This window comes from Motacilla alba, chromosome 5, assembly GCF_015832195.1.
Source record: "Motacilla alba alba isolate MOTALB_02 chromosome 5, Motacilla_alba_V1.0_pri, whole genome shotgun sequence".
In the NCBI taxonomy this organism is placed as follows: domain Eukaryota; kingdom Metazoa; phylum Chordata; class Aves; order Passeriformes; family Motacillidae; genus Motacilla; species Motacilla alba.
Window position 1 is genome coordinate 23,878,213 of NC_052020.1, and position 12,561 is coordinate 23,890,773.

General features: G+C 50.1%; 1 protein-coding gene across 2 annotated transcripts in view; it reads right to left on the reverse strand.

The window, feature by feature from the left end:
• The window catches only part of CREB3L1 (cAMP responsive element binding protein 3 like 1), a 46,182-nt gene that overhangs the window by 16,259 nt on the left and 17,362 nt on the right, over nt 1-12,561 (reverse strand). For both annotated transcript variants that reach the window (XM_038139474.1, XM_038139473.1), the window contains exons 2-3: nt 5,299-5,527; nt 419-579 (exon numbers count right to left, since the gene is read on the reverse strand). In XM_038139474.1, coding sequence (XP_037995402.1) covers nt 419-579; nt 5,299-5,527 — 390 coding nt within the window. The remainder of the gene's footprint in view (nt 1-418; nt 580-5,298; nt 5,528-12,561) is intronic.

Below are 12,561 nucleotides of genomic sequence, written 5' to 3' on the forward strand. Positions count from 1 at the left end.
CAAGTCCAAAGCCATGAAAAAGACAGTGGCAGAGCAGGGGTCTATATGGAGGAATAGTGAGGTCACTGGCATCACATTAATTGACACTGTTCTCTGAAAAATGAAAATAAGCCAAGAGTGGCCACAGAAATACTGGCATATTGGAGGGGACAGATCTCCAGTAGGTGCAAGCTTAAAGCTTTTGGCTTTTGTGCCAAGGAAACATGCTTATATTTAACCAAGATTGTAAAGCCTTCTGTGCTGTCATTTCAATAGGAGAATGACAAATGATACAGTGTCTGGGCTTTGTAACACCTTCTCCTGTCTGTTCAGTAGCTAAATCACCTTGCAGGGCCCTGCAGTCACATGTCTGCGTCTGCACCACCGGGGTGCTGCTGTGTGAGAGCCCAGGTTCCCGACAGATCTTAGATGGGCTCACCTCCTCGGGGAGTGGCAGTCTCTGCAGAGGGTTGAGGTTCAGCACTGGTATGGAGCTGGCAGGTAGCTGGGACTCAGGCAGGTCCAGAGGCAGGTTCTGTTCCTGTTTCACCATGATGGAGCATAGTTTGGGCCCCAGTGACCACACTCCATTCTCCAGCTCTGAAACATGCACAATGTGAGAGTCAAACTCCAGCAAGAAGAGGGCAAGGAGAAAAGAAGCCATGCAGACAGCTTCCTCCGACTGAGGAGCTGCCTTTCCAAGTTTAGCACTGTCACCACACAAGCACGTGCAGGCCCACAACACACAGTACAAAAGGGAACGAACCCCCAGTGTGTGCTCCCCAGTGTGTGGGGAGCAGACAGGACAGAGATAAAGGAATTGTGTCTCTGCTGGGCTCTGACTGTACAGCCCAAGCTCTGGAGGACAGTTGCAGGGTTTCTTCCCCCAGTAATGTCTAGGTCTCATCCTGTGGAGCTTATTTATATTTAGGGCTCAGTGAGAGGAGGATGCTGGGCTGTTGCTGCTTAGGCAGCATGGCCAGCATCACAGATCTGCCAGGTGATTTACCAAGAATAGCACCGTCTCTGTGCTGGAGAGCTGGTGAGAGAGCAAGCATGATGGCAGTGAAAGGCTGACAGTGCTGCTTTGGCCGCCCGATGATGTTGTGCCAAGCACCAGGGCTTTGGTGCATGGCAGAAGAGGAGGAAGGTCCATTTCTGTGGAAGGAAGCCCACTGCAGCACCTGCTTGTGAGGCTGCTTCCACAGCTGCTCCCCTCAGTCTCACCTCTGAGACTCTCTTCTCCACCCTGGGCTGCTCGGGGGACTGCTGTCCACAGCTGTACCCTGCTGCCATTGCTGGCAGGGACAAGAAGCTCCAGTGAGGAAAAGGGAGTGTCTGAAGACAACTGAATGGAGCTGTGGGGCATGCTCCCCTTGCCCCCGGCCTGCTCTGTCCCATGCACATCTGTGGTGTGCACATCTGTGTGCACAAGCTGTGGCTTGCCACTGGAAGTAGAGATCCCAGATAAACTGCAGATCAGATGGGAAAAGGACTGCTAGGCAGAGGGCTGCCTGGGCTCTGCTCTAAAGTTTCAGTCTTTGCTCTTCAAATACTTCAGCCTGCCAAAAGGCTACTCCTAGCCAGCCTGCAGCCTTGCATCCTCCTTCCCGATCCTCAACCATTCCCTTTCCCTTTTTATCTGACAAGCAAAAATACATTCAGAGAGAGCTCCAGTTGCCTCCACAAGGCCACAGTCTGACTCACTCTGTAACCTCTCTGCACTGCTCTCTGCATGCAACACTCTCAGCCAGGCCCAGGGATGTTGCCTAGCTGTCTGCTGCCCAGAGCAGTTCTGCAGTGCAGGCCTCAGTCCAGAAGATGTCCTGGCAAGAGGAGAGAGGGAGAAAGGTCCTTCTCTGCTCCAGAAAAGCCTGCACAAAGAAGAGTACAAACAAGCAGCTGTTCACATCTGATCTGACTTAAAGGTATGTTAACATTGTCTTTGCCCTACTCAGCCTCTGTTTTCAGGAGAGGCCAGGGCAGAATCCTGCCTCTGGTCTTTGCTTGGACAGAGTGGTGTTAAAGCCCAGACAAGAACTATATATGATAACACACTGTTGGCCTTGCCAATGGAATATGTTGTTTTCCTGTCTTTGGTCTAGCACCTCTTATTTCTGCCTAGACAAGTCTCTCTAGCAGATGTTCATTCCTTCCAGCTGCCTCTGCGACTGGACGTTGTCAAGCACAGAGGCAGCTCCTGTGGCTGCTGCGTGTCTCAGCTGCGTGTGCTGCTCTCAGTGCTGCTGGATTGCTTTCTAGAGCTTCCCACAATGCAGCAGGGCTAATGTCATCAGGCAGCATCTCAGGCAGGGGTGCACTGTACAGCTGAGACAACAGAGCCTACTGAGTAGACACAGAGTGGATTGTGTTTCCTCTGTCCTGCTAAGGACACTGAACCCACAGCTAGTAGTGAAGTCCTAGTTACGCTGGTATACAGACAAATCTCTTCTGATGGAAGGAGGCAAAGTGTCACACAGCCACAAGTGTTTGTATCCAGAAAATTTGGAGTGACTTCTGCCTTTCACAGAAATGAGGGACCCTGTGAGATCTTTCAGTCTATCCCCCTGCTCTAGGCAAGTTTAACTAAACCTATGTCAGTCCTGATAGATGATTCACTTGAACCTACCCCTTTGAAGAGTGCTGAAGAGTTCACAGCTTCCCCCATTTAAACTCTTCTGTGGTTTGATGGTATGCCCATCGTGGGAACATTTTGCCTACTGACTACTCTGAAGTTCCTTACTGTCATTTGAAGCCTTTTCCTCCTCATCCTTTCTGTTGCAAAGATCTGCATTTCTCTTTTTCTCAGATGTGTGGGGTATCCTCTTTCTGTGAGGGCTGCTGCTGAAGCAAGTTACCAGACAAGGGAGAGCAGACCACCAAGGGCTCTCCCTGATCAGTCTTGACTCAGTGAGAGAGCAGCCCCCAGTGCTGTCAGTCCAGACAGGCCAAGGAGCAGACACCCAAATAAGTATGTGCTGTCCTCCCATTTCCTGTCTACATTTTGACCCTGCTCTCTTTCCCACCCTTGGAGATTCTTCTGGGGAGTGACTGGGTTACAGAATCAGAGACAAATAAGCCATCAGAGGGTCAATGAGGGACTGAGGAGTAGGCATCTTTTGTGGACGCGTCTAGGTTCTGTTGCCTGAGAGGATGTTTCAGAGGTTAACACTGTAACACTGCAGATTTCACTGTATGTTGGTGGATGAGGCAGGCCAAGACACTCGTCCTCTGCTCTAGATATTCTGTAGATGCTCTGTACGTATTGGGAAGAAATATGGCTGAGAGATATCTGTAGCTGCCCAGGGTTCAGGAGGTGAGGCAAAGAGCAGTGAGAAAGCAGGACCTGTACAGGAGGGCACTAACCCAAGGCTGGTCCAGTGCTCGCTGTTCTGCACAACCCTGGCTCTCCCTGCTCCTAGCATCACATCATACCCTGCAAAACTCAGGGCTGGTGCTGAGGAATGAAGCAGACAGTCCGTATGCATAAGCCATCTGGAAAGCAGACTCCGCTGATAAGCAGGGTCACAATGCACCCAGTGGCTTGCTCTAGCTGACCTGTGTTAGTGAGAACCATGTGGGAAGGGGCAGGATTTGGAAGAGTTTTGTAGATTTGCAGAAAAGCTGGGAGAAAGTTGATAAAAAGCAAGCCTCAGCCAGCTCCAGGCCTAGACAGAGCAGGGGCATTCCTGAGGAGCTCTGCAGACTGAGCAGAGCTTGCTTAATGTTAAAGAAAAACCATTTCTGGGTAATTAATTGGAACTGAATGCCTAAAAGGACTGACACTGGATGGAGCTGTGCCAAAAGGACTGCACAGTGTTGCAAATACTGGACCTGACTCAGGGTTTCACTAGAATATGACTCACATGCAATTATGAGCCAAAAAAGCCCTGGAAAGATGAGTTGAATTATCTGCTGCAGGACTGGGTGCATAGATACTTCTATGCCTGCCATCGTAATGCTAGGCCTTACTCCCTCATAAAACTGATCTGCACTCTCAGAGAGCAAGTGCCAGGCCCATCTCAACCTCTCCTGGGTTATGCACTGTACACCCTGTGCTGGCCTCTGCCCAAGGATCAGTGTCACACTCCATTCAAGAGAGTCATGGTCTTGCCTTTGAGACATAACAGCTGAAGGAAGGGCATGTGCAGACACAGTGGAGAGAAGGAGAAGTGGTGCTAAGTGTCTCAGAAAGGAGTCCTTGAGATAGCTTCATGCTGGCAGTCTTCATCTCACTACTTTCTACAAATGCATTCTTTTGGTTTCTCTCATTCTCAAGTCTTATCTCCTCCTATTCATTTTTAGGGGCAAAAGAAGGTTGTGTTTATTTGTTCATGCTGCTTTGGGTTTGGTTTTTTTTTTTTTTTTTTTTGTTAGTTGCTACCTCCAAGACTGTACTGGGGTTAAAACTAAGGAAAAAGAAATGCAAATTGAAAGCTTTTTTGGTACTTAGGCAGAGTTGCTTGGCCTGCCATAAACCTCTCTCCCAGCATCTCTCTGAGATGCCCCTAAGGAACGTGGCAGATGGTTGTGCCTTTTCAAGGACCAAAGAGGTAGCACAGGCCAGCTTTCTCTCCATCTGCCTTGGCGTTTGTACCAGAAAGCTGGGATCATTCCTAGCCATGAGAGGAAGCCTCTGTCCCAGGTCTCACTGTTGTTCAAAGGAAAGCTGTCTTCTGTGTATACTGAGCCTGTGCCACTGCTTTTTCAGGCAGCCTGGTGTCCATCAGCTGTTGGGACACCCACACAATCCCACAAATTACAGGACTCTCTGCAAGGACAGCTCTAAAAATACCCAGCCATCATAAATTATCCTGAAATGAATTGTTTTAAAAATAAGTTTTGAAATGACTGTTCCCCTCTGTCTCCTGCTAAAAGATCTGCTGGTAAAGAAGCCACTTAGCTTTCCACATGTACCAGCACTGCTTGCAGCCAGCGACTCATGCTTCCTATGTGCAAGCCAAAACCCTGCTGCCTGATGCCAAAACGGAGCTGGATCTAGGGCATCCACACCCAAGTTTGCAGGGTCCTAAAAAGACATTGCCTATTGCTTGCCAGAAGCTGGCAGCACACTAAGCCACAGCCAATTATCATCCAAGTAAATAACAGTGAGCCCAGCAAAGGAGTAATGTGACTATCAAAGCACAAATGGAAGGGAAAAATGTGGGCTGTATTTGACAACAGCAAATCAAATTCTTCCCCAGATTGGACATGTGCAAGTCCAAGGAATAGCCAGTTTGTTCTTATATATGAAAGCCAGCCAGAGCCTCTGCTAATAGAGGTGCCCAAAGCTTAACAGTGTGCACATCTCATGCTCACCATTAGCACTATCTTCAGTCTTGACAGGCACAAGGGGGCTCTGGGGAGCAGAGTCTCCACTGAGGGAATAGCTGTGCTCTGCCTGGATGCCTGGAGTGGGTGGATCCAGGTCCATGTCCAGCAGAGGGTTCTTCTCAGCCAGCACTGGGTCATCGAAGAAACTGCTGAAGAGGTCATTGGAGAAATCCTCCATGTTGTCAGAGAAGTGATCCAGGTTCTCTGAGAAATGCTGAGGAAAGACAAAGGGAGAAAGAGCCTTAGTGTCAACTCCAAGAGGGATCTGAGAGCCTTCCTCCTCACCGAGAGTCAAACCTCAGCATCAGACCTTTTTGCATGGCAAAAACCAGTTCCTATTCTTCGCCTCCATCAGTCTGACAAAAACACCTTGAATTAAGATAGAAAGGGATGTGGTACTGTACATCACTGCATGTTTATATATGCCACAAACACGCATGAAACTTTTCTACGTTATCTTATCTCCCCCTTCCTTTGTATCTATCTGTGTCTTATAAACATCATCTCACTGTGACAACAAAACGAATAGAATACAAGGAAAGAGATTCCTGTGATGATAAAATGTGTGTGGCACAAAGTCATGGTCTTCAGCACCTGTCCTTAGTGACAGACACTTTTTCATGTTCTCTGCCAGCAGCAATAGGCACATTGATGCCCCAGAGAATATCAATCCAGCTGCTGATTTCTATCAGAGAAAAAAGATCAGACGGATCAACATAACAGGAAGGCCCCCTGTTGTATTTAATTTCCTCTGGGATTTAACAGCCCCTCTGTGGACCATATGAGGCTGTGCTTCAGCCAGATAATGCCTGTGAAATTCAGCTCCCCGATGAAGTTTAAACACTACAGATGGGCTGTTAACAACAAACAATCATTTCACTAATCATTCCAGTAACAGTCAGTAAATCTGGCCAGTGCTGCTGCAGAGCTGAGCTCCTGATGCTACAGGGAACCTTCTTCCTTTGAGACATATCTTCCTATTCAGAAGTCAAATCACTAACTTTTCCATTTGCTACAACAAAGCATTGGTTGGGCAGGGAGAAAAATGATGGCTGCCAAACACCAGCTGAAAAATTATCCCATTTGTTGGCAGATTGAGGCTTCTGGCTCAGGGAGAGGAAAGAAAAGACAGATAGATTCAAGTGACTATATTACACAGACAGAACTGTGTAACTTAAATGAACTGGAGAGAGCTCAGCAGAGTCAGACTGGGTCTGTCCCCCCACCTCCTGCCTGGAAAAGCATCTCGGTGGGCAGAAAGACATTGAAAGCAGTATACTGAAATACCAAGAGCCACAGGGTATGAATGAGAGTGGGAGAGACCACGTAGGTCCTAGAGTGGAGACATGAATGCCAATGAATTCCAGGGTGATAGCTCAGCTCAGGAGAGAGCCTGGCTTGTAGAGAAGCATGGGGTGTGTGCAGTCCTTTCTTTCCCCAGTGCTAGGACTGAGGCAGGAGGTGGCCAGAGGACCCCGGATGCTGGAGCCTGTAGGTTCCTGCTTCTACCGGAAGGTATATTTGTTTTACATGAGCGCAGTTCCACTCTGTCAACATTCCACTGGCTGTCAGAGCTTTGGGGTGAGGCTGGGGAGTGAAGTAGGCTCTAGATGAACAGATCTACACTTCCCACCAAGTGGGGGAGGGAGATGGTAAGGGGCAGCAATTTCCAACATGTCAGCGCCTTTCACCCTCCAACATCATCCTTCAGCTGCTCCATTTAAAACCTCAGATGCTTACAGAGCATGCTGGAAGTGGGGGTGCAGTCCCTGCCACCTGCATTCTCCTGACTTGAGATTTCTCTCCATTCACTTCCTTCCCACCTGTCCTCCGACTGCCTGGAGTGACAGCCCAACAGATGACCATCCAAGGCTTCCCTGCAGACCAGACACTGCATGTGCAAGTAGGGTAGAGAAGGCACACTCATGCTAAATCCTCGTGTTGAGGCCCTACCTGTGATGTCTGGGCTAAAGTTTTCTCCACTTGTTCCCACAGCAGAAGCAGAGTTGGTGGGGTAGTTTGATAAAATCCACCTAGCCATTTCCAAGTTGCCTAGGAGCATTTTTGCACTTGAATCAAGTAACAGAAAACACCTACCATCTGTGGGGAGTGTAACTTCAGAGGGAGCTGAGTCAGCAGATGGAACTGGGTTAGATAGTTATCTAAAATCCACTGGAAAACCAGGTTTTGTCCTATCCTACAGCATAGAAGGATAAAGAGTTTGGAGGCCTTAGCATTAACCCCAGAGAGTGCCTGCTCATGTAACAGCTGTTCTTTGTCTTGTGTTCTCTAAACAGCACAAGCAAACACAGGATGTGAACACGATAGCCTTATGGTAAGGGCGAGAACCACAGAAAAGTGAAGGGATTCAGAGTGCTGGTTGCTAATGCACCACGACACAGCAGAGCTGGGCTCAAATCATAGTTCCTGTTGCGACCATGAAAACTAGAACCACTGTGTAGCCATGGAAGAGAAGCAGATGCATCCAATTTCTTTCACAACTGTGCATTAACAAAGGCAGAGGTGGGATTGAAGAGAGTCAAGAAAACGCATCCGTGCAGTAGTTACACAGATTATCTTTTAGCAGTATCCCACCCACATTTGCAACAATGATCCCTTGGTCAGTCAACAATCTCTCTATTGTTGGACAAACCTACCTAGAGGGAAGAGGCGGAGATGTGTCTCTGGCTTTATTCCGAAACTAAAAAAAATCACCCCAGCAGCTGCTGAGGGGTGAGAGATGAGTAATGAGGGCAAGGGACTGAGTATCAGAGCTTTAACACAGGCACCAACATAGGCAAGAGTAATTTCAGGTTTCTCATTATTTTAGACACCACACAGCAGACTGGCTGCTGGAAGACCTCACTGTTTGGAAATGGGAATGAAGGCAACACTGTTCTCCCAGAGGTGCAGGAGTTCAGGTCCCTAAGAGACCATTCTCTCCCAAGAGACAGAGGCCTACTGCATAGCACAGGAAAAGCATGGGTGATGAGCAGAGAATGAAACTTGCACCTTCCCTGGGAATCCAGAAATGTTGTGGAATCTACCCCTCTCTGGGCTTCTGGGTCTTATCCTCCCCTAAATACTGGCAAAGCCTTCTCATCAAAGCAGCCCGTTTCAGCTCTCACCACTCACACATATACCAGTCCAACATCTCCAAACACAGACGATGGAGAGAAGGGAGCTAGCCCATGACATTGGCCCTGACTATAGTTATTATCAAAGGGGGCACCAAGGATCCAACACCCTCAAGGAGGGAGAGCAACTAGAGCTGACACAAAGCTGGAAATGGTTGTTTTACTCAAAGGAGGTGGCAAGAGGCAGAGGAAACCAGCAGAAGGAAGAGTAAAGCAAACAAAAATAATAACATGGGTTTGTAGCTGGCTATACCCATAATGAAAACTATGGGACCAGCAGGAAGCTGTCACCATATCCCAGGAAGACTACTGGGGCTCTTGGGTTGACTGTTCTCTCCTGAAGTCAACAGGTATTGTTAATTTTAGACTTCTAATTTGTATGAGACAGCTGTGCATGTAACCACATGGTAAGAAGAAAGAGTGTCCTCTTGTCAAGATCCAACCGTGATGGACCAGTGAGGAACAACCCAGAGTTAATTTTGGCTAGATGCCATCAAAACCACTACTAATTAGTTTAGACTGAGCCTGTTAACCCAGAATATGCAAATTTTGTCCCACCCAGCCTAATTTTGGGAGGTGCACTTTTCTGGCAAAACTCAGAGAAAGCTTCAGCTATACTTCTCCTTTGCATGTGTGAGAGAGGGTTCAGTGAACTAGGATATGGTGACTCAGGGCTGTGTACATCACAGCAGCACATGGCATGGTCAGTGCTCCAAGCTTCTGAGCAATCAAGAGAAGCAGGTTTATCACCTGACCAAATGGATAGCAGCTTTATCCTTGCTGGAATGGAAGGTGCTGAGTGGTCACTAGCTCTCTGTTCCCATCCAGGCTGGGGCCAGCACAACTAAAGGTCTTCATGTGCTGCCACGAAATGACATGACTAGGCTGGGCTTTGGGGAGACTTTTGCCAACACAATGGCAACAAAGGTCTCAGCAGACCAGGGAAGGTCCCAGAAAGAGTCCATGGAACTGGGGTGTGAATGAAGGTGGGACGGACAGAGATTCACAAGCACAGCATCCTCATCCTCTCACAGCTTCTTCAAGACCAAAATTCCTCAAGAGTGCCTTCCAACCAGGCTGAGATCATCCAGCTCCTGCTCCTCAGAAGAATGGCCAAGAGTTTCTAACTGTGACAATGAAGGGCTCAGAATTTGTGTTGAGATTCTCCTTTAAGATATTTCAAGTAGCTTTCACGCAGATGGGTCTGGCTTTAGCAAGGGGGACCAGTTAACTGGGAAACTTGACCCTTACCATCCTGGCCTAGAGGGAGTGGGTGTGCGGTGTACTGAGGGAAAACAGTTTCCAGATGGGATACAAAGCTCACAGCACAGTCTCATTTTGCATTATTCGCTCCTGTTATCTTCCCCTCCCTTTCACACTCTCCTTCCTTCTTCTTCTAAGTATGCTCCAAAGCCAAGAAATAGCACGAGATGTGTTTCCAAAGCTGTATTACCAGTGAGCGGTCAGGGAGGGGGCAGCCAAGGGACAGAAATGCAATGGCGAGGATGTGCTAGATTTCCTGATCCAAGCCTGATTTCTGGCTGCCCGTCCCCCTCAAACTCTAGGAGGACAGGGAGGCAGTGCCCAAAGAGGATGAGCCAGTGTGTACAGGTATGGGGAGGCAACAACCATTGCATCTCTAGGCCCTACAGAGAGCCTTAACTGGGTGCCACAGTAGAATCTGCTCAGGCTGAGGCCACCTCAGCCATGGGGAGAGAGTGAGAATCTCTCAGCTCCTGGCTTCTGCTCCCTCCCACTCCTGGTGATCGACACAGGCACTGACTCTTCCAAACATATTTCCACCACATGTTTTCATCCTGACCTCATGCTTAGGGTTGTCTAAATAGCACACTGTATGTGCGTGCGTGCACTTCTCATTCAAACACCCTTTCCTGTTGAACAACAGTTATCTTGGGAGCTAATGCAAGGCATCCAGACATCCAGCAAGCTCTACATATACCCCCACCCAGAGCTGGTGTTAGAACTCTGGAGGCCACAAGGACAGACTGAGGCACAAAGCCTTCTTCCCTGCCTGGTCGCACATGGGATGCCTTAAGGTAGCACTCTTGTAGCCCAGTGGCACCATGCATGGCTGAGGAGGTGTTGACTTCCTCCCCCTGGATCCACTTCTCTGGACTCACACTGGCTGCATCTGTCCCTCCTTTTCCCTTTCATGCTTTCATTCTTTGACTGTGACTTTCCCCTTCCCACCTCCAGCTGAGTTGTTTGGACACAGTCTTCCTTCAGGATCAGCCTGGTTCTCACAGCCTCTCTCATCCCACCACAACGGTCTCGCTCCAAAGAGAAAGCAGTGAGGGGCTAAATCCAGCTGGGCGGCAGCCCAGGCCCAGGAGACGAAAGGCCTTTGCAGGTTGGAGGTTCTGCTCGTGCTGGCAAGCAGTGAAGATGGGGAGGGGATTCTTCTGAGTTTTCTCTTTTCTTTTGAAAATTTTTTCCTCTTTGCTTGCCAAGATAAATCTCCTGTCCCAGCTGTGACATCTGCATTTCCCTTCTCTGCTTTCACTAAGGAATGAAGCCCCCTGCACTCCAGCTGCACAGCCGAGGTTTTCTTTACATTCCAGGAAAGAAGAGCCCATACACTCCAGACAGTCCTTCTGCTCTCTTTAAAATGCAGAGAATTTTAGACCTTATGAAAGTGAAGTTCTCAACTGTGTTAATAAGATTCAGGCAGGATGGACAGATGCTATGCACACTTCTCCACACAGCCAGACAGTGCATGTGCACCCCAAGGGGCACAAGTGATCATCCAACCACCCCTTGACTGCCACCCCTCTGCTGCTCCTCTATCCTGAACCCAAATTGCTCTTGTACCTCACATATCACAGGTCCCTGCTGATCCACGCCTGGTCCACCCAGGCCCCTGGCATGCCTCAGCAGCTTGCCACTGACCTGCTACCCCCTTGCTGTTACTGCTTCTCTGTGTGGCACGACCAAAGCACCAAAGCCAAACTGCCTGTGAACACCACTGTCATTCCCCTCCAGCAGCAGGACAGCATCCTGAGCAGCAGCACCCCATCTTTCCCAGGCACTGCATCAATGCCCAAGTCACCTGTGACTACTTTAGCACCACAACCTTGGCATGTATGGTGGACCAAACACACCGGACACCCCAGGGTGGCAGGGTTTGACTGAACCTGATCTGGATCTAGACCCAGAATTTGCTGCTGTCTCTAGAATCGTAGAATCACAGAACCACTTAGGTGGGAAAAGACCTCTGAGATCACTGAATCTAAGCTATGACTGAACACCATGTCAACTGTACCATGGCACCAAACGCCACAGCCAGTCTTTCCTTAAACACCTCCAGGGATGGTGAATCTACTGCCTCTCTGGGCAGTCCATTCCAATGTCTAAACCACCCTTTTTCTGAATAAATTCTTGCTAATGTTCCACCTAAACCTACAGTTTAAGACTACATCCTCTCATCCTGTCTCTAGTTGCCTGGGAGAAGAGGCAGACCCCCACCGGGCACAGACCCCCAACCTCCTTTCAGGTACTTGTAGAGAGTGATAAGCTCTCCCCTGAGCCTGCTCTCGTCCCTGCAAGGCACAGGCACAACTCGCTGCGGAAACCTCCTTCCACCGAGCATCCGTGCCAAGGGCCTGGATTTACAATTTCCAGCGCTAGGCGCCACAGGACCTAGGAGGGACCGCCGGCGGCTCAAGGCACAGCCGGGGGAGGGCGGCGGCGGGCGCGGCGCCCGGGCCGGGCGCAGCAGCGGCGGGGCAGCCGCGGCCGAGGAGCCGCAGCCCCTCAGGGCGGCCGCGCGCGGGCTGCCCGGCCGCGCGGGGACGGCGGCGGCGGTTTAACGGTCGCCGCGGCGCGCTTCCAGCGGCCCGCAGCCGCGGCCGCCCATTGGCCGGCGCCGCCGGGAGGCGGCCAATGGGAGGCGGCTGGCAGCGGCGCGGCGCGCGGGAGGAGTGCAGGGTTAGGACGGAGCGGCGCGGGCCGGCCCCGCTGTCCCGGGATGCCGGCAAGGGAGCGCCCCGGGCACAGCGCCGCAGCCCCTCCGGCACACACGGCTCCCGCGGCCAGCCGAAACCTCCCTGGCAGGCAGGCAGGAAGGCTTCGTGGTTTCACCCCCTCCTGC